Source organism: Ornithorhynchus anatinus, chromosome 5, assembly GCF_004115215.2.
Source record: "Ornithorhynchus anatinus isolate Pmale09 chromosome 5, mOrnAna1.pri.v4, whole genome shotgun sequence".
Lineage (NCBI taxonomy): Eukaryota > Metazoa > Chordata > Mammalia > Monotremata > Ornithorhynchidae > Ornithorhynchus > Ornithorhynchus anatinus.
Window position 1 is genome coordinate 95,854,746 of NC_041732.1, and position 22,511 is coordinate 95,877,256.

At 44.2% G+C, this 22,511-nt stretch overlaps 1 protein-coding gene across 9 annotated transcripts in view; it reads right to left on the reverse strand.

Moving 5' to 3' along the window:
• The window catches only part of PTPRM (protein tyrosine phosphatase receptor type M), an 838,914-nt gene that overhangs the window by 39,490 nt on the left and 776,913 nt on the right, over positions 1-22,511 (reverse strand). For all 9 annotated transcript variants that reach the window (XM_029065462.2, XM_029065460.2, XM_029065457.2 and 6 more), the window contains one exon: positions 4,846-4,962. In XM_029065462.2, the coding sequence (XP_028921295.1) occupies positions 4,846-4,962 (117 nt within the window). The remainder of the gene's footprint in view (positions 1-4,845; positions 4,963-22,511) is intronic.

Here is a 22,511-nt window from a genome sequence, read left to right on the forward strand (position 1 = left end):
TAGCCATCAGTGGTGAAACTTTCTGGGGAGCTCCGTGAGAGGGTCCAGTCCAGCAAGAATCTGAAACATTGCCACCTAACATGAGCAGTGAAGAAGCACAGCAGTTACCAAGGCAACACTCTGGTGAGCTATGGAGCTAAGCAGAGCATCAGCGGTGAGCTAGGGTCACTTCTGCTATAAATGAGTCTTTTATATAAAGAACACTTCCAGTGTACTTTGCAATGTCCCCACTGGTCTACTCTCTCGTTGCACACTTTTTCCCAGCAGGAACCTGAGCAGTAGGGAAGAGTCAGTGCAAGTGGTGCCGTGTAAATCACTAGCACTAAAATCAATTCCTCTAAGCAAATTCTCAATCCTGGGGGTTTCTAACTCGTCCACAGTTCCTGAAGGGAGATTCCGGAGCAGGCCTCAAACCTATTTTTCATTTTTTTCAGCCATCCGTTGGACAGTAACCCAAAGCAGAACCCAAATGGTCAGCACCTCCAAACCAAAGAGAATCTCCAAATTCCAGTTAAATGCTCCCAGTGTTCGTGATCAGCCCTCTGAAAGGCTTCGCATGCCCAGAGATTTAACCTGATCCCTTCTTCCCTTCTGAATTATCAGCGGCCACTTGACTTCTCTGGATGCTTTAACAAGTCTCTTTCTCTGATCCCCAACTATCAGTCAGCCAATCAATGGTATTTATCGAGTTGCTTACCGTGTGCAGAGCACTGTATTAAGCGCTTGACACTCTCCCCACCCTCTTTACCTTTTTTTCCTTTGGTGGCTGAGTTTAGAGGATTACTGAAATAACTGGCTAGTGCAGAAATGTTTCAGGGGATCTGGGGATGTATGGGAGTTGAATAAAAATGAAAAAAAGACTACAAAGAGCAGAAACAAATAAACCCTTTCTTTAACCATATAGATGCATTCTCAGCTTATTAAAAATTGCCTCTTGTTCAAAGGACTTGGGGTTTAAATGATCGCTTTTGGATGAAGGCTTTCTTTTTTTATTATCGAGGGTCTTTTATCCCTATCTGTTTTAATGTAGTTATTCATGAGTGCTCTTGCCAAGAGCCATAGAAAAATCCTCCATATGTTTTCTCCAATCCTGGCTAAGAAGTAAAAAGCTGACATCAAAGTGTGAACTTCAGAACTTGAAGAATTAGACTCAACCTGAACTCCAAAGTCTTTAAAGTCCCCAAGCCTCCTGCCTGCTTATAAAAGAAAATAGAATGAGAAAAAATCTCGATTGTAAGAGAAAAAGATTAGAATAAAACAGTTCCTTCCACTTTTATAAGTCTATGAAATGCATATCTGCAAATTAGGGAGACTAGATTTTCCAGGCAGAGGAAGGCAATAATAACAAATAATAATAATTGTGGTGTATGTTACCATGTGCATAGAGAAGCAGCGTGGCTCAGTGGAAAGAGCAAGGGCTTTGGAGTCAGAGATCATGGGTTCGAATCCCCGCTCTGCCACTTGTCAGCTGTGTGACTTTGGGTCAGTCACTTCACTTCTCTGTGCCTCAGTTCCCTCATCTGTAAAATGGCGATTAAGACTGTGAGCCCCACGTGGGACAACCTGATTCCCTTGTGTCTACCCCAGCGCTTAGAACAGTGCTCTGCACATAGTAAGCGCTTAACAAATACCAACATTATTATTATGTGCCAAGCACTGTGCTAAGTGCTGGCATAGCTACAATCAGATCAGACACAGTCCTTATAACCCACAGTACTCATAGTCTTAGAGGGAGATCATTCATTAATTCAATCACATTTATTAAGCATTTACTCTGTGCAGAGCACTGTACTAGGTGCTTGTGAAAGTACAATACAACAATAAATAGCGACAATCCCTGGCCTCAATGAGCTCACAGTCTGGTGGGGGGAGAGAACATTTTACAGATGAAGCAGAGGCACAGAGCAGTTAAGTGGTTTGCTCAAGGTTACACAGCAAGCAAGTAGGGAGGCCAGAATTAGAACCCAGGTCTCCTGGCTCCCAGTTCTGGGAGACATGCTGCTTCTTACTACTGGAGGGAATGGTACGTTAGAGCCCGGCCACGTCCTCAACATGCACCTTCTGGGGCGACTCTAAGGACAATTAGAGATTCAGAGAAGCCAAGGCACAGTAGCCAATGGGAAGTCAATCACGTGGCCCACTAACCATACCTGTCCCTTTAGCTGTTGCTACGGATGCTTATAAGAAAGGGAAACGTCTCATTTCAGAAGAGGGACACAATCACGGTGTCTGGCACAAACGAAACCAAAATCCTTCGTCTTATCCAACAGTTAGTAACCAAGAAGCCGCTCCAAGTCTGGGTTACATCAGGATGGGAAGAATGAGGTAACTTCTCTATCATTTTCTCTGGACACCTTCATGATCGCTTTTTTCTCCGGACTGAACTTCTCTTGGATTATAAGCTCCCTGAGGGCAGAGATCGTGTCTATCTACTCCACTGCATTGTAATTTTCCCAAGTGTTTATTAGAGTATCCTGCACAGAGTAAGCACTCAATAAACCCCACTGATTGATGGATTCAGGCCATTTGCTAAATTAAAGTCCTCTAAATCAGGTTTTTTTTTGGTATTTGTTAAGCGCTTACTATGTGTCAAACACTGTTCTGAGTATTGGGGTAGATGGAAGATAATTAGGTCATACACAATCCCTGTCCCGCATGGGCCTCACAAGGTCTAGGGAATTTGTAATCTGGTGAAAATCATCACCGAGGCAATATCATTCCACCCACATCTGTCACCAAATGCTGTTGGTTCTCTACTTTCACAACATCGCTGAAATCTGCCCTTTCCTCTCCATCCAAACTGCTACCATGCTGATCCAAGCACTTATCCTATCCCACCTTGACTAATAATATTGGTATTGTTAAGCGCTTACTATGTGCAGAGCACTGTTCTAAGCGCTGGGGTAAATACAGGGTAATCAGGTTGTCCCACGTGAGGCTCACAGTTAATCCCCATTTTACAGATGAGGTAACTGAGGCACAGAGAAGTGAAGTGACTTGCCCACAGTCACACAGCTGACAAGCGGCAGAGCCGGGAGTCGAACCCATGACCTCTGACTCCGAAGCCCATGCTCTTTCCACTGAGCCACGCTGCTTCTGCATTTGCCTCCTCACTGACCTACAGCCTTCTATCTTTCCCCACTCCAATCCAGACTTCAATCTACTCCATGGATCATTTATCAACAAAATCATTCAGTCCCATGTCTCCCCACTCCTCGAGAACCTCCAATTGCTGTCCATCCACCACCACATCCAACAGAAACTCCTTATCATCAGCTTTAAAGCACTCAATCAGATCGCCCCATCCTACCTCACCTCACTAATCTCCTACTACAGCCCAGCCCGCACATCTGCTCCTCTGGCACCACCTTATTTGTTGTACCCCACTGTCACCTATCTCGCCACCGACCCCTTTCCCACATCCTCCTCCAAGCCTAGAACTCTCTCCCCCTCCTTATAGCCAGACCACCACTCTCTCCCCATTTAAAGCACAATTAAGGTCACACCTTCTCCATAAGGTCTTCCCCAATTAAGGCCTCTTTTCCGGCTCGCTCTCATTCATTCATTCAATTGTATTTATTGAGCACTTACTGTGTGCAGAGCACTCTACTAAGCACTTGGAATGCACAATTCAGCAACAGATAGAGACAATCCCCGCCCAACAAGGGGTTCACAATCCAGAAGTTGGGCTCACAGTCTCAAAGAAACTCTCCCTTCTGCATTATCTATGCATTTGGATCTGTGACCTCTGGACATTTGATATTTACCTCACCCCCCACCCCCACAGGACTTATGTACATATCTTGAAATTATTTATTATAAATCACTTATTTATTCACATTAATGCCTGTCTCCCCCCCCAGACTGTAAGCTCATTATGGGCAGGGCACATTTCTGCTAACTCTATTGCACTATTCCAAACACTTAAAACAGTGCTCTGCACATAGTAAGCACTCAATAAATACCATTGATTGATTGATAAATCTCTGTAGTCCATTATTTTTTTTTGAGAGATCTGACCAACAAAGACGTTGACCAGAGGAAATGGTGGTGGAGGGCCCCTTGATGCTTTTTCCACTGAGAAGATGATCAAGTCTGCCACACATGCTCTTCAGTTGACTCAGATTGGATCCCAGGACAGCCTGCATTCTCCCTCCACAGCATGGAGTAATGCTGAATAAAGACCGCCATAGTGACTCGTCCAAGGTTTACGGTGTGCCTAATGGGCTGCCATTTACTTCCCGATGGATGTTTCTATGGCCTGAAATCAGAACCGTTTGTGCTGGAACCTGAAGACTGAAAAGTGTCAAGGGAGTAGAGAGATTCCAGACAAAGCAGGAGCTGTTTCTCGTCAAACTGGAATTAACCCATGGAACTGTATACACGATGCTGGACTACTGAAAAACAACCCAAAGGAAAGGAAAAACTGATCAAGCAGACAAGGAAAAAATTACACCAAAATGGTTCCTTTATCTGAGAGAGACAATGACACAGAGGGAGCCACACACAGGCAGAGCAAGGTAGACACTGTGAGAGATAAAGAAGAGACAGAGAAAGGAAGAAACTAAGAAAGAACAGGAAGAATGGTGGAAATAATAAGGAAAGTGACAGAAAGAAAACCAATCTGTATGGGAGGGGAAGTAAGGAAAACATGGGAAAGAGGGAAAATATAGTGTGCTTTGGTTCAGGGGCTTTTCACAGGTTCTAAAAGTGAAGAGGTCTGTTTCACTCCCCCCATGACTGGACTGGACCCAATTTATACCATCCCAGACAGAGACGATTTAGTGGAGTTCTGCAGACTTCCAGAAGAGCAGCTTTTGGCCAGGGTGAGGTGGGAAAACTTACCTTCTCTACAGCAAACGTTCGAATCACATATTCAGCCAGCAGCTCCGTTTCTATCAGGGTCACTTTAATGTCTTTATATATCTCTGTGTCATCTGGCCAGTATTTGCAGCACTTGACCTTTAGGAAACACAAAGGAAATTAAGGGTTTGGCTTATTTATTTATTTACTCGGAGGCTCCAAAGATGGTTCACTGTGATTTATAGGACTTGATTCCAACACATATTTAACCCCTGAGCTGTACGGTCATGTAAATGGGCTGAACGTTCAAAGAACAGAATTCTTTCATTTTAGAGAACTTAATTCTTACTTCTGGGATTGGTAACCCTAAGTCCTAGAAGACACCAATCTATGGTTAAAACATAGTGTGTTTATATTTTTTAAAGCTCAGTTACAATAACCATTCATTTCCTGTTCTTTCTTGGGAAGGGAGTGGCTAGGAAAAATAAATTATGAAAGAGAGGCTTTCAGTATTTTAGTCCTCTGAATTCTTAGTGCCTACTAGTTGCAACTTGGCTTTGCTTTTTTTGGGAAAAGTCTTGCAGGATAACAAAGACCCGAGATACTTCTATTTTGAGGAAGGAAAATTATCCACAGACTTTTACCCAAATTAGAAAAATTAATTTTTCCTTAGCCCTACCTATTTCTAAAATTAGTCTCAGCTATTCATGATGTTTTACGTTTTAAAAAGTATACTCTAAGCTTAGGTTTCACTTCCTTTGGATAGGGTTCAATGTAATTCAGTGAATGTGATGTGGAGGAAGAGAGGATGATGCTGATGGTGATGGAGGAAGAAGAGGAGAGTCTATTAATTTTCTTCCTTTCAAGGGTAAAGTATGATTCTATTGCTGTTCTTGTGAATGGCAAATAGAGTTTTGGGGACAAAATTAACTTGAAATACTAAATACACTATTCTGTTCATGTTAGTATGTTTCAGAGTATCACTCCTGCTTTCATGAACTCACTGCATAAAAAAATCCCACTTTTGTTCCACATAAAGAATGAAAAACCCAAACACATCTTCACTACTATGATCAGTTTGGTATCCCTCCTTTCTAAAGAAAAGGCATTCGTTGTGATTAGCTGTCAGAAACAAAATAAACAGTGCTACAGAATTGGCTTGAGAACTCATGCTTTGCTTTCTGTCTTCCTTCTATGATATCTTTTTAAATTAAAATACTTTAGAGACAAGGGTGTGTGGATATTTTCTAAGGCTTTTGAGAAACAGAAACACGGGGAGGTTCACTGTTCATCTTTCTCGTTTTATTTTTTTTGCCACTCCAGTGTTTGGTCTGGTTCATATCTGAAATCTCCCTGCCATGTTAAAAGTCAGAAGGTCCCTTCTAATTCTCACTCCCCTCCCCTCCAGATTCTCACATTATGCCCAGGGGAGGGACAGTATCATTTCCCTGCCACCAGCTCAATGTATTTCATTGAAAACCCTGGCTACCCTTCTATTAACTTTCCCTTCCCGCCTGCCGCTTTTCGCCTCTGCTTCCCTGGAATCTGATCCACACGACCATGCCCGGAGCACGTAGGAAACAGGAAGCAGCTGCAGCTGAGGGCCCTGAAGCAGCCCCACTACTGAGCAGCACACGCAAGTCTAACTATAGCTCGGTTCCTGTCAGATGGGTTGGGTTCCGAGTCCGCCGGGCCGATCGGCTGGACCAAGAAATCATTTTGAAACAGGTCAGCAGACGCTTTCGGGCCTCCTGGGTCGGGAAGGGGTATCAACCAATCGATCACGTGTACTAATTGAGGGCTGACTGTGTGCAAAGCACGGTACCAAGCGCTTGGGAGAGTAGTTGGCAGACACATTTCCTGCACTTAAGAAGTTTAGACTTTCATTGATTCATTCAATCATATTTATCGAGCGCTCGTGTGCAAAGCATTGTACTAAGCACTTGAGAGAATACAGTACAATAATAAACAGACACATTTCCTGCTCACAATGAGCTTACAGATTAGAAAGGGAAACAGACATGATTACAAATAAATAAATAATTAGAGAAAATAGACTTCTCCAAGTTTCAACACACTAGGTTTTTTGGGAAACTACTGTTTGGGTTCACGTGGGCCGTGTTCATGGAAGGCCCCCACCGCCACAGCCAGCGTGTTTTGTGGAAACTTTTGCCTATGCACACTATATCCATATTCATTGCTCGAGGTGCCACACTAATTGACAAAAAGGTCTTTATAGACATAACCCAATGCACACAGGGCTCTGACTTTGGAATTATCAAGATGTTTTCAATTCCAACTTCTTGTTTAAAGGGTGAAAAAGGCACAAGGATCCAATGATGTGTGAAGCGATGACCCAAGATGAATTTCTAACACAGAATTACTGCAGAGGCCAGCTCTGATGAAGATACTGACTAGCAGAACCAAAGCACTGCCCAGAAGACTCAGCCCTGAATGCGAGCTAGTAGCAGTTCCCAGCTAGGCTCTTTCCCGAAACCAGGCTACTTCATATCTGAACAGCTTCTCTTCCCCAGTGCTTCCAATTAAAAAATCACTTATCCCAATAGACATCCTTCTAAGAAGGATTCCTTTTGTTCCATCAGCTTCTTGGGATACCCTGGCCAGGTGCTGGTGGGTATTCAGGAAGCCCAAATGGCAAATTCAACCCCCTTTCTCCTTGTCCAGTTTAGAATTTAGAACTTCCTGAAATGCTGCAAAGCACATGACTCTCCACTCCTCAAAACCCCCCAGTGGCATCTTTCCACATCTGGCAGAAACTCCTGAATTTTTGCTCTAAGGCTCTGCAGCAGCTCTCCACATCTTACATATATACTCTTTTTGCCTGTTATCCACCAGTTCCATGCTTCACTCCATCAAATGCCCACCTTATAAGTGTATTTCATTCTTGCCTCTCCTCCCTCTCCCTGCCCAAACTGAAATTTCCTCCCTGACCAAATCTATTAGATCTCCACTCTTCCTAATAGTAATAATCATGGTCTTTGTTAAGAGCTCATTATGTGCCAAGAGAAGCAGCATGGCCTAGTGGATAGGGCCCGGGCCTGGGAGTCAGAGGGACCTGGGTTCTAATCCCAGCTCTGCCACTGGTCTACTGTGTGACCGTGGGAAGTCACTTCACTTCTCTGTGCCTCAGTTACCTCAGATGTAAAATAACAACAATTATGGTATTTGTTATGCACTTACTATTGCAAGGCACTGTACTAAGCACTGGGGTAGATATAAGCAAATCAGGTTGGACACAATCCCTGTCCCACATGGGACTCACAATCTCAATTCTCATTTTATAGATGAGGTACCCGAGGCCCAGAGAAGTAAGTGACGTGCCCAAGGTCACATAGCAGATAAATGGAGGATCTGGGACTAGAACCCATGACCTTCTGACTCCCAAGCCTGTGCTCTATCCACTACTCCATGCTGGGGATAATAATAATAATAATAAGGGTATTTGTTAAGCGCTTACTCTGTGCCAAACGCTGTTCTAAGTGCTGGGGTAGATACAAGGTTATCAGGTTGTCCCACATGAGGCTCACAGTCTTAATCCCCATTTTAAAGATAAGGTAACTGAGGCACAGAGAAGTTAAGTGACTTGCCCAAACTCACACAGCTGACAAGTGGCAGAGCTGGTATTAGAACTCATGATCTCTGACTCCCAAACCCGTGCCCTTTCCACTAAGCTATCCTGCTTCTCTAAGACTGTGAGCCCCATGTGGGATGTGGACTATGTCCAACCTGATCTACCCCAGTATCTACCCCAGTGCTTAGAACATTACCTAGCACACAGTAAGCACTTAACAAATGCCATTTTTAAAAAAAAGATATAATTGGGTCAGACACACAGTACCGGTCCCACTTGGGGCTCACAATCTAAAGGTTGAGGGTGAGGGAGAATATTCTATAGGTGAGGAAACCCTTGAATGAATACTCGCTGTGGACAGGAAACATGTTTACCAACTCGGTTATACTGTAGTCTCCCAAGAGCTTAGTAGTGTGTTGCACTCAGGAAATGCTCAATAAATACGACTGAATAATTGAAACTGAGGTACAGAAGATAAGTGACCTGCCCAAAGACATATAGCAAAGAGTGGTAGAGCCAGGATTAGAACCCAGGTTCTCTTACTCATAATTTCATCATCCTCCTAAAATCCTACCCCCTCCAAGAAGCCTTCTCCAATTAATTTCCAGCACCCCAAGTTGTATCAATTCAACAACCACCCCAAAACTCAGCAGTTAGGTACATATGTACTTTCAACGGAACGTTCAGTTATTTGTGCCGGTGTGTGATCTTGGCATGCTTGTTCGATTCCTATTTAGTGTTTGATTTTCCTTCTGCTCCCACTCTTCGAAACATTGTGCATGATCATTCATTCATTCATTCAATAGTATTTATTGAGCGCTTACTAAGTGCAGAGCACTGTACTAAGCGCTTGGAATGTACAAATCGGTAACAGATAGAGACAGTCCCTGCCCTTTAACGGGCTTACAGTCTAACCGGGGGAGACGGACAGACAAGAACAATGGCAATAAATAGAATCAGGGGAAGAACATCTCATTAAAACAAGAGCAAATACATAGAATCAAGGTTATGTACATCTCATTAACAAAAGAAATAGGGTAATGAAGAGATATACAGTTGAGCGGAGGAGTACAGTGCTGAGGGGGTGGGACAGGAGAGGGAGAGGAGGAGAGGGAAAGGGGGGAGAAGAGGGTTTAGCTGTGGAGAGGTGAAGCGGGGTAGAGGGAGCAGAGGGAATAGGGGAGTTCAGTCTGAGGAAGGCCTCTTGGAGGAGGTGAGCTCTAAGTAGGGTTTTGAAGAGGGGAAGAGAATGAGTTTGGCGGAGGTGAGGAGGGAGGGCATTCCAGGACCGCGGGAGGATGTGGCCCAGGGGTTGAGGGAGGGATAGGCGAGAACGGGGGATGGCTAGGAGGTGGGCGGCAGAGGAGCGGAGCGTGTGGGGTGGGCAGTACAAAGAGAGAAGGGAGGAGAGGTAGGAAGGGGCAAGGTGATGGACAGCCTTGAAGCCTAGAGTGAGAAGTTTTTGTTCACAGATATGGCGAGCATGTCTGTCTCCCCATATTGGATTGGGCAGATGGAATGTGTTTTTTTGCTTCTGTTTTGCTGTCCTAACTAAGTCCTTAGTTCAGTGTGTTGCACTCAGTAGATGCTCAACATATAGCATTACTAATCCTACACAGTGAAGCAGACTCAAATGATACAACAAATGGTTCAGCTGCTGGGAGACAATAGCAGTTAGAAGAGCAACTTGGAAGGCAGCAACCAGAAACAGGGTGACTTTTAGAGAGCAGGGACTTGGGAAGGTATAAATAACAAAAACCAAACTAGAAATTGCTGTAAGTTTGTAATGAGAAAATACTGTACAGGGTGGAAAGAACTGCAGCCAGGCATTAGTCTTTTGGGGTTTGTTGCCACACATATCCACAGTAGGGTCATCTTTGTACTCATCTTCAAAGCCCTACTAAAATCGTATCTCCTCCAACAAGCCTTTCCTGACCAACCTCTCACTTCCCCACTCTATTTGCCCTCCCTTCTGTATTGCCTAAGCTGTTTGATCTGTAGCCCCTAAATCTTTTGATAGTCTCTCCACCCCCGCCACACCTGTAATATAATAATTATACCAACAGTAATAATAATAACTAATATTTGTTTAGCACTTACTATGTGCCAGTCACCGTACTAAGCGTTGGGGTGGATACAAGCAAATCGGGTTGGACCCAGTCCCTGGCCCACATGGGGCTCATAGTCTCAATCCCCAGATGATATAACTGAGGCACAGAGAAGTAAAGTGACTTACCCAAGGTGACACGGCTGACAAGTGGCAGAGCTGGGATTAGAACCCATGACCTCCTGACTCCCAGGCCTGTGCTCTATCAACTATGTATATAACTTTATATTCTATTGCTTCCCCTGTCTGTAAATTATATTGATACCTATTTCCTGCACTCAATTTATAAACTCCTTGAGGGCAGGGACCCTGTCTACCAACCCTACTGAATTGTACTCTCCCAAGGGCTTAGTACAGCGCTCTGCACATAGTAGGCACTTGATAAACATCATTGACTGACTGATCGATGGCTGGGTTATGCTCATGTACTCTTGCTCTCTCTTTCTCCCTCTTTCCCTGCTTTCAAGCATTTAGTACAGGCCTCTGCACATAGTAAGCGCCCAATCGAGAATTCAATCAATCAATCGATCAGTGGCATTTACTGAGCATTTACTGTGTGCAACACACTGCTTTAAGTGTTTGGGAGAATACAATACAGCAGATTTGGTAGACAAGTTTTCTGTCCACAACAAGCTTAAAGGTTACATATATATCATTGATTAACTGATCAATATCAAGAGGCCTGGACGTGATTTCGACCTTCTGCATTGGTTTGACTCAATCTGGTGATGGAATCCATGTGTTTTAGATCGTGGTTTATGAAAAAAGCTCTTTTGCCATATGGGCAAATGGACCAAAAGGGAAACTTCAAGGTGGGGGTTATTGGTGAGTTATTGGTGGGGTAAGCCTAGTCCCAACACAGTGAATTTAAGGTATGAACCTGACCTGCACCCACAGAGCATATGACATAGTAGAAGGGGTCTGCAGTTGCCAATTTATGAATTTCTTCATTTTTCATTATCTTAAACGTTACCAAAAAAATGATTGGAATAGGGCCATTCCACTGATTAAGTGGATTTTAAAACCACCAAACCATGGCTCTCATCAATATGAGGGAAGATTCTGGCACTGGAGGGAGAGAGAATGAAACTGATTCCTCTCTTGTAAAAGAAAAGGTCCTCCACGCTGACAGCAGCCTAAAACATCAAGGTTTCTGTTTCTGAGTCAATCCAGAAAGGTGGAAGCTTTTATCACTGTGGATAAATGCCCTCATCCTTGATGCATTGATCTCAGACTTTCTGATGTCTCCTTTTCCCTCCCTGCAGAGACCCAGCCCTCTTCCCTGAAGCTAATCTCACCCCCACTGGCCACTTCAGGGCAACCAGATCTATTTCTAAGACTCCTGCATAATTATACAGTGAAATTCTTCTGCCAGAGCTGGGACTGGGTATTTTTTAACTCAGGTAAAACATTCACTGTGTTAACCCCCACACCTTCCTCTGTAATCTGTCACCTTCAATCCTCCCATATTATTATCCCTTTCTCTATTGTAAATTCTCCCTCCCTGCAAATGTTCTTCCCTGTTCTGCAACATCTCCCATCTCTGCAAAATCCTTTTCTAGCATCATTCTCCCCGACACATTTTTTTAATGGTATTTTTTAAGCATTTACTATTTGCCAGGCATTGTACTAAGGACTGGGGTTGATACAAGGTTGGGCACAGTCTATATCCCACATGGGGCTTACAGTCTTAATCCTCATTTTAACAGATGAAACCAGAGACTTGCCCAAGGACACACAGTAGACATGTGGCAGAGCTGGGATTAGAATCCCTGGCCTTTTGACTCCTAGGCCCAAGTTTTATCCACTAGGCCACACTGCTTTTCATTGCTCTTTACCCTGATCAGATCCCAATCTGGCCATCTCCTCGCTTCAGTCCATACTTCACTCTGCTTCCCGGATCATTCTTCTACAAAACCGTTTAGTCCATGTCTCTCCAGTCCTCCAGAACCTCCAGTGTTTGCCTATACATCGCCACATCAAACAGAAACTCTTTACCATCGGCTTTAAAGAACTCACTCACCTTGCCCTCACCTCCTACCTTATCGCTCTTATTTCCTATTCCAACCCAGCCTGCACACTTAGTTCCTCTGATACCAACCTACTCACTGTACCTCAGTCTCATTTGTCTCCCTGTTGACCCCTCACCCATGTCCTGCCTCTAGTAAATGCTTAACAAGTACCATTTGTAAATAAAAAAGGGAAAAAGCTGCAGTGGTTGTGGAATCTGTTGTGTGGCCTAGTGGGTAGAGCCTGGGCCTGTGAGTCAAAAGGATCCAGTTCTAATACTGTCTCTGCCACTTGTCTTCTGTGTGACCTTGGGCAAGTCACTTTTCTCTGGGCCTCGACTGCCTCATCTGTAAAATGGGAATTATGATTGGGAGCCCTGTGTGGGGCAGAGACTCTGTCCAACCCGATTAGCTTGTATCTACCCCAGGGCTTACTAGAGAGCCCAGCACATGGTCAGGGCTTAGCAAATAACATATAAATGAAAAAAGGGGCTTTGCAACCAGTGTGGCTGGGCTTCAGCCATGCTCCCAGTTGGTCTGGCCCTGATTCCAACAACCAACTCTCTACCATTTCTTAAAATATGTCTACACCTGCCCTTCTGCCAGCCAGCGACTCTTCCTCCTCCAGGTGTTGAGCCCCAATTTTTATTTTATTGACCTTCCTCTTGAAGGCCCATATAAGGGGGAGACTAACTTCCTTGCCCAAGGTGAGCAAGGGAGCTCACCAGCAGGAAGACAGAGTAGACAGAAATTCATTACTTGGAAATTCTGCTCTGTTCCTCCCTCTTCCTGCAGGAATCCCTAGATGGGTGAGGGTGAGTCACTTTCTGAAGGGGTAAGTCACTGATCTCAACAGACTGGGCAAGAGAAGCAGTGTAGCCTAGTGGAAAAAGCACAGGCTTGGGAGTCAGAGGTCCCGAGCTTTTAGCCTGACTTTGCCAAACTGCTTGCTGTGTGATCTTGGACTTATCTTCTCTGTGCCTCATTCATTCAATTGTATTTACTGAACACTTACAATGTGCAGAACACGGTACTAACAGCTTGCTGGAGTACAATACAGCAATAAACAGACACATTCCTGCCCACAACAAGCTTATAGTCAGTTCCCTCACCTGTAAAATGAAGATTAAATACCTCTTCTCCCTCCTACTTAGACCGTGAGCCCCATGTGGGACAGGGACTGTGTTCGACCTAATTAACTTGTACTCATCCCGGAGCTTAGAACAATGTTTGACATATAGTGAGTGCTTAAATACCATAAAAAATTCCAGTAAATCCCACGATGTAGAGTTTCACAGGAAACGTCTCCGAGGCAGAAACTTTCCTCTTGATAATGATGAGTTCTCTTTGAGCCAGGTGGGGAAATTCCTTTTTATCTCATATAATACTTTCTTTATTAATGGATGTTTGTTATTAAACAGGTATCTCATTTCCTGCCACTTTGGTAATCTGCGAGCTCAGGAGTGCAGCAACACGGATACACTGTCTGGTTCATTATTACTTCTGGATCCCTGCTCTCACACACATTTGTTTCACTGACTAACTCTCACCACACCCTCTGGGAGGGAGACGGAGGAGGGAGATTAGATGTTGAAGATGGAGAGCAGAGGGGAAAAAAAGGAGGTGGGGGGGCGGGGAGGGCAGACTGGCTGTTTTTCCACCTGATAATTATGGCATAACAGCACATGTTAGTCATTTAAGAGGGGAGAAAAAACATTTTCAAATGTTCATATGAGCAGAACAGAGATGTAGGGCTATTGGAGCTGTGAGACCATCCCATATTGCATCCAATTATCCTGCCAACAGGCTACAGATGCACACTGCATGTCCACATATATTCAGGGTACGCAATGAAACCTCTCAGTCCATTATGTCTTCATTCCAAGGTGCATTTGCCCATCTGTTACTCATTTTGGTTTTTCACTCTAAAAGCTTTAGAGAGACATGAAAGCAGGTGACCTCTGAACCATATACCCCTAAGACAACACCTAAGAACAAAGTGAGTGTGATGAGGTGAGCTGACAAGGGAGCCAAGCTCAGAAGCCTTAATGCTGGGGCTACTGCAGATATGGACGATAATGAGGTGTCTCAAGGATCCCTGTTCCATTTTTACAAAGCAGTGTGAGGGTTTGGCTCTAGGCTAGTGGCAGGGTTTGAAAAGGTGGCCAAGAAAGGCAGGCCCACGGAGGTTCTGTCATCTTGCTAGTCTGGATGGATGGAGAATGCTAAAGAGTTATGTGCACACTGCTAGCAGACAAATAACCCACAGATCTTTGGAGTGAATATTTGGAGCGGTTCTTAGACTGACCTTGAGATTTTTGTTGATACTGCAAAATCCTTCCACTGGGGCAGCTATGGATTTGGCTATGGCTAAGAGTCCTAGGTAATTTGAAGTCAATTTGGAATGTTTTTGTTACAAAGCCCAATTTATATTGGATCTAGATATGGGCAAAAAAATGGAAAAAATGGAAGTAGCATATGATACGAGGTTGCCTAGGACTCTAGGCTGGGAACTGTCTACCAAATCTGTTTTACTGTACTCTCCCAAGCTATGTGGCCTTCTGGGAAGAGCATGGGCCTGGGAGTCAGAGGACATGGGTTCTAATCCTGGCTCTACCACTTGTCTGCTGTGTGAGCTTGGGCAAGTCACTTAACTTCTCTGTGCCTCAGCTCATCTGTAAAATGGGGATTAACATTAAAATGGGGATTAACACAGCCCTCTGACAGGGACTGTGCCCAACCTGATTAACTTGTATCTACCCTACCGCTTAGAGCAGTGCTTGGCACATAGTAAGTGCTTAACAAATACCATTTATTTTAAAGCACTTAGTAGAGTGCTCTGAACACAGCATGTGTTCAATAAATACCACTGATTGATAGAAGTTAATACAAAGCTGTCCTCAGGTAAATCACCTGAAGAAAGGTTTGAGAAAGATGTTAAACCTTGATGGACTTAAAACAGGGATAGCAAGGGTATTATACTTTTCAGATGCTTCTTTTAAGAGAAGTAGCTTAGGAGAAAGAACACAGGCTTGGGAGTCAGAGGACATGGGTTCTAATCCCAGCTTTGCCACCTGTCTGCTGTGGGACCTTGGGCAAGTCGCTTAACTTCTCTGTGCCTCAGTTACTTCATCTGTAAAATGGGGATTAAGACTGTGTGCCCCACGTGGGTCAACCTGATTCCCTTGTATCTACCTCAGTTCTTAGAACAGTGCTTGGCACATAGTAAGCACTTAACAGATACCAAAATTAATATATTACAGATAGGGGAAATAGAGTGTAAAGATATGTACCTACGTTCTGTGGGACTGACAATGGGATAACAAGTTCTTAAGGGATACAGACCCAAATGCATATATGACTCAGAAGGGAGGCAGGCAAATAGGTTGGGGAAATGAGAGGTTAGTCAGCGCAGGCTTTTTGAAGAGATGATTTTTAGTTCGGCTTTTAAAATGGGGAGAGAAGTGGTCTGTATACTTCTCCCCAATTACTCCTAAACCCTAATCGTGGCCTAGTGGAAAGAACCTGTGTCTGGGAATCAGAGAACTTGGGTATTAATTCCGGCTCTGTTACATCCCGGCTCTGCCCCTTGTCAGCTGTGTGACTTTGGGCAAGTCACTTAACTTCTCTGTACCTCAGTTACCTCAACTGTAAAATGGGCAATAAGACTGTGAGCCCCACGTGGGACAACCTGATGACTTTATATCTACCCAGTAGAACAGTGCTCAGCACATAGTAAGCGCTGAACAAATCCCAACGTTATTATTATAATTATTGCTTGTGTGACCTTGTTGTAATTAGTTGTGGGTAGGGAATGTATCTGTTATACTGTTACACTGTACTCTCCCAAGCACTTAGTATAGTGCTCTGCACACAGTAAGTGCTCAAGAAATAAAACTGACTGAGCCCCTTATGGGACAAGAAATCCTGTACTGTACTCTCACATGCCTTAGTACAATGCTCTACACACTGTAAGTGCTTAAGCGTGGCTCAGTGGAAAGAGCACGGGCTTTGGAGTCAGAGGTCATGAGTTCGAATCCCACTCTGCCACTTGTCAGCTGTGTGACTGTGGGCAAGTCACTTAACTTCTCTGTGCCTCAGTTACCTCATCTGTAAAATGGGAATTAAGACTGTGAGCCCCACGTGGGACATCCTGATTCCCCTGTGTCTACCCCAGCGCTTAGAACAGTGCTCGGCACATAGTAAGCGCTTAACAAATACAAATACCAACATTATTATGGTGTCGAACCGGATTATCTTGTATCTACTCCAGCTCTTGGTACAGTTTTCAGAACATAGAAAGCATTTAACAAATATCATAATTATTATTTGGGAATGTAACAACTTGGTGACACAGTCACAGTTGGCATTACCCTCCTGTTTCTTCTCCATGGTAAAGCCTTGACCTGCCTGATTCACACAGTCGGCTTCCCCACTGGAGTGTAAGCTCTGAAGGGCAGGGATAGTGTCTATTTGTATTGTACTCTCCCAAGGGAAAGCTAGAGTAAGCATTTACTAAATAGCATTGATTGATTTTTCAGAGAACTACTGCAATCCTCCCATTCTCAGGGTTGCACCTTGAGAGTTTCCAGTACTCTACCAGTCTCAACTATGGGAGGGAGAGTCATGCAGAGGCTTACCCATGCCATTCCTAGCTTGGATGGGGCTAGCAAGTGGAAGGCAATCTGCTACAAGTTAAAACCCACCTGTGCTGGGCAGCAGCAGCCTTGGGAGAGACTCAAGGGCAGATACTCAAGTTCACTGCATGGAAGGAGGCAATGGTAAACCACTTTGGTATTTTTACCAAGAAAACTCTACGGATATACTACCAGAACGATTGCAGATGGAGTTGGGGCATTCTGGGAGAGATGTGTTCACCTTCACAATATTGGCAAGATCCGCCCTTACCTCTTCATCCAACCTGCTACCGTGCTGGTACAAGCTCTCATAATATCCTGACTGGATTATTGTGTCAGCCTCCTCTCTGATCTCCCATCCTCCTGTCTCTCCCCACTCCAGTCTATTCTTCATTCTGCTGCCCGGATCATCTTCCTACAGAAATGCTCTGGGCATGTCACTCCCCTCCTCAAAAACCTCCAGTGGTTGCCTATCAACCCTCGCACGAAACAAAAACTCCTCACTTTTGGCTTCAGTGCTCTCCATCCCCTTGCCCCCTCCTACCTCACCTCCCTCCTCTCTTTCTACTGCCCACCCCATACACTGTGCTCCTCTGCCGCTCACCTCCTCACTATCCCCCGTTCGTGCCTGTCCCGCCCTCGGCCCCTGGCCCACATCCTACCGCTGTCCTAAAATGCCCTCCCTCCTCACATCTGCCAAACTATCTTCCCCTCTTCAAAGCCCTAAAGAGAGCTCACCTCCTCCAGGAGGCCTTCCCAGACTGAGCCCCCTTTCCCTCTGCTCCTCCTCCCCTCCCCATTCCCCCCTCCCACCCTCTGCTCTTCCCCTCCCCTCGGCAATGTGCATATTTGTATATATTACCCTATTTATTTTGTTAATGATGTGTATATCGCTATGATTCTATTTATCTTGATGATGTTTTGTTCTGTTTTGCTTTGCTGTCTGTCTGCCCCGTTTAGACTGTGAGCCCATTATTGGGCAGGGATTGTCTCTATCTGTGCCGTATTGTACTTTCCAATCCCTTAGTATGCTCTGCACATAGTGAGCTCTCAATAAATACTATTGAATGAATGAATGGCATCGCTATGGGTCAGATATGGCTTGTCAACATAAGATAATAAAATTGTAATCCTAACAAATAACTAGCTTCCAGGGTTGAATATTTTGTGAACAACCTTTAGATATCCAAGACTTCTGATGGGTATCAGATTACTATTCAATTTCATATTTTCCCCTCCCCACCATAAAATCCTCTACTGGAAAACAAAATTCCACCCTGCTGTGTGGGAAAGTTTTCTCTTTATATCATTCACTCCTAACCCTCATGGGAAGTTGAGTTGCAGAAGCTCTTTTGGAACTGGTCAATTCCCTCAAATACAGAAATTGCAACTCTGGAAAGACATTACCTGAAACCTTGGGGAAGGTAGAAGCAGCAGTTCAAGGGAGGAAATTATCTGCTTAAATTTTGATAGGAAAGAAAACAATCGTTTCCAAATTTCCCTAAATGACTTTGGTGCCTTGGCTGCCACTTCTGAGCAGTGGAGGACAGAATTGGCCAACCATCAACAGCCCTATTCAATAAATTGACTTCTCCCCAAGGTGTTTTCTATACTGTCCACCATGAAAAGCTACTTTAACAAATCTAGAGAGTGTGATTTTCATCATTAGGAAACACAACCATATTAAACAGAAACACTTTACCATCAGCTTTAAGGTACTCAACCAGAAAATCTCCCCCTTCTACCTTACCTTGCTGATTTCCTACTATAACCCAATCTGCACATTTTGCTCCTCTAATGCCAACCTTCTCACCATATCCCCCATTTAGTCTGTGAGCCCGTTGCTGGGTAGGGATTGCCTCTATTGCTGAATTGTACATTCCAAGCGCTTAGTACAGTGCTCTGCACATAGTAAGCACTCAGTAAATACATTTGAATGAATGAATCTCGATTTATTGCTGCCAACCCCTTTCTCATTCCTTCCTCTGGCCTGAAACTCCCTCCCCCTTCACATACGAAAAACCACCACTCTTCTTACCTTCAAAGCCTTATTAAAATCACATCTCCTCTAAGAGGCCTTCCCAGAATAAGTCCTCATGTCCCCTATTCCCTCTCCCTTCTGCGTCACCTATGAGCTCGATATTCACCCCTTCACCCTCACAGTACTTTTGTAAATATCTGCTAATTTATTTTAACATCTGTCTCCCCCTCTAGACTGTAAGCTCCTTGTGGTCACGGAACATCTTTAACAACTCTATTGTATTATACTCTCCCAAGCACTTAGGACAGCGCTCTGCACACAGTAAGCGCTCAATAAATACCACTGACTGAAGAAACACATAACCTATGTAGTTATCATTTAGATAGCATAATATTCAGTTACTGATATGATTGTAAACTGGGAAAATCATGCTAGCTTTTTCTTTCTTAATGGTGTTTGATAAGCACTTTCTTTTGCAGACACTGTACTAAGTCATGGGGAGGTACAAGACAACCAGGATGGACACAGTCCCTGTCCCACGTGGGATTCACAGTCTAGATGATAACTTTACCCCCTCCCTCCCCACTTTCCACTTACTGCAGCCCTACCCCTTAGTTCCCCACTTCCCTCATCCCAAATCCAGAACTTTTAATTCAGGAAAGGGAAATCTTTTCAGTCCCTTGGCCACTGGAGCCTTAACCTCCTTCCTAGCTTGTGTTTTGCAAAGCAGATTTTGAGAAGAAGAAATGTTTACTCATTATCCTTTTTCCATGTCACACCAGACATGATTGTGAAAAGAAAGGCAGAACAATTCCCCAATTGTATAATTTCTGTTCAGATCTTTTTTCTGCTTAGCTTTTTGAAAAGAGGTTAACATCTTCTTTCAGTCCCTTGCCCAACCTCCATTAGCGACAAAGCATTTCATCACCTTCTATCAGAATGGTTCACAGCGACTCAACCATAATTTTCCTAAATGACTGTGAGACCTCATTTGGATTTTTAATAAACAGTCACATTCTAATGAGGTCTTCATAAAACTGACTAAATATGTTTAGAAATCATTAGCTTAAATTACCAGTGCAAAAGTCTCCTTTGGGAGTCCTGCAGATTTGGTTATAAGGCTTCTGGCAGATGGATTCTTATAACACAACTGAGTTTTTGAATCTCTGAGCGAACGGAGCACATGTGAATGGCTGGGTAACAGGCTCCTGGATAAAAAGCTAAATGTTCCTCCAGTGGGTTCATTAAAGAGGGAAAACAATCACAACACATTTCTGTGCCACTTAAATGCCAGGTGTGCAGCCGTCTGCAGGTGCCAAGGAAACTGACGAGGGTCCCTTGCCGGAACACGCGCACTTCAAGGACTGCACGGTTTTGACAAGAAAGCCTCAGATAATGACAGGGCCTGGCAGATGTACCCAGACCCTGCTGGAGGGGGCTGCAAGGGACCCTGTCATCTGCACCAGGTGCCTGGATTTGGGAGACTCACAGTGGTCTCTCCACCTGCAATTAAAGCCCTCCTAATGCAGAGAGCTTCAGGGCAAAAAAAAAAAAAAAAAAAGCAAGAGCCTAGCATTGATTTAATGAATACCCAGCTAGTCAGTGTAAACAAGCACACATTCCCCCCTATTTCATACTTAATTCATGAAGGACACGCATCGGGTAGCAAATATGTTAAGTAGATGGATCCTGCCCTCCAAACCCATATTTATTTCTTGGTGGTCCCTTCGCCATAAAATGGACATCAGAACTGCAAACCAATGCGTTCCATCACCTGAGCACTTTGATATTCACCCCACCCCCACAGCACTTATGGGTAGATACTCAGAATCTGCCTCTGCCCCTATCTGTAATGTTTTCTAATCTGTCTTCCCCACTAGCCAGTAAGCTCCTACGTAGCTGGGATCGCACCTACCAACTCTACTTGGATTATGCTCTCCCAAGCAATGGGTACAGAACTCTGCACATTCTAAGAGTTCAATATATACCACTGATTAATTGATTGACAAGGTAGTCATTTTTCCTAAGAGGGGACACATCTCTTGTCAACTCGGAGACTTAGAGACAGATCAAATCCATTCCTGAGAAGGCAGGCAAGTCCTTTAAGTAACAGGCAAGAGGGTTGAGGGTGGAAGAAATTCTCAGGTTGTCTTAAAGGCAAGCAGCCTCTCAGCTCCCATATTTCTGGCAATTCTGGGAAGGGGTGGATGAAATGCAAAACGACGGGGGGTTTGGTTAGATAAAAGGTAGAATTAGACAGACTCCATTACAGATGCTCATGTGTTTTTTGAATGCCTCTTTCCTCTAAGTATATATAGAGCTGCCTTTCCTATTCAACAGAGCCAATCCTGACAGCACGATGTGTGACAACAGGGCCAGAAAGACCAATGTATAGACAGTTGTCTTTTGTTTTTGAGGAAGACACTACTGAGGGTGAAGTTCACCTATGAATGAGTATGTGGCTGAAAAGGCCAATGCCACGGTCTTGGCTACCCTGGGCAGACAAAAAGGTTGTCTCCTGTTATGATGTATTTAATTGGAGCACCTTGTCCCGTTTTCCCTTTTTCCTCCTTTTTTGTATTTCCATGCAAATCTTTTGCCCAAAGAAAGCCACTCCCTTCTTGATACACAGTGTGCCACAGACCTGGCTACAATGGGCACACGAAAAAGTATTGTGCTGTTGTACTTGATGTTTGGTGCTCCTTTTCTGCCTTTCCACACAAATCTTTTTCTCAAAGAAATAATAATAATTGTGGTGTTTCTAAGTGCATACTATGGGCCAGGCACTATAATAAGTGCTGGGGTGGATACAAGGAAATCAGGTTGGACAGAGTCCCTGTCCCAGATGGGATTCACAGTCTCAATCGTCATTTTACAGATGAGGCAGCTGAGGCACAGAGAAGTGAAGTGACTTGTCCAAGGTCACACAGTGGCAGAGCTGGGATTAGAAACCATGATCTTCTGCATCCGTGGCCTATGCTCTATCCAACTACCCCAAGCTGCTTCTCCAAGCTACTCTCTTCTTAATAGTAGTGTGTTATGCAGGTCTGTCATTAGCAATTGATGCCCAGTTTTCAGCTGGGATGCAGCACTAAAAAAGGCTCCTCTGCTCTCCTTGCTTTTGGGTGAAAAGACTTTCGTGTGATTGACACTCCATTATACTCTTTTGTGCCAGTAAAGATTGTCTTTTGCTGTACTGATACATTTGCATGTCACTCGTTTTCTAATGTGCTTCTCAGTTTTCCAGTCTCTTCCAAAGGGAATAAACCTTTTTCCTGACTTCAGCACAGCAGGTTGATCTATCCACCATAGATGTCTCTCAAAGGAGCACTGTCATTCTACCTTATGGGAGACAGCGCTTCCCTCTGCCTTTTCTTTCTCT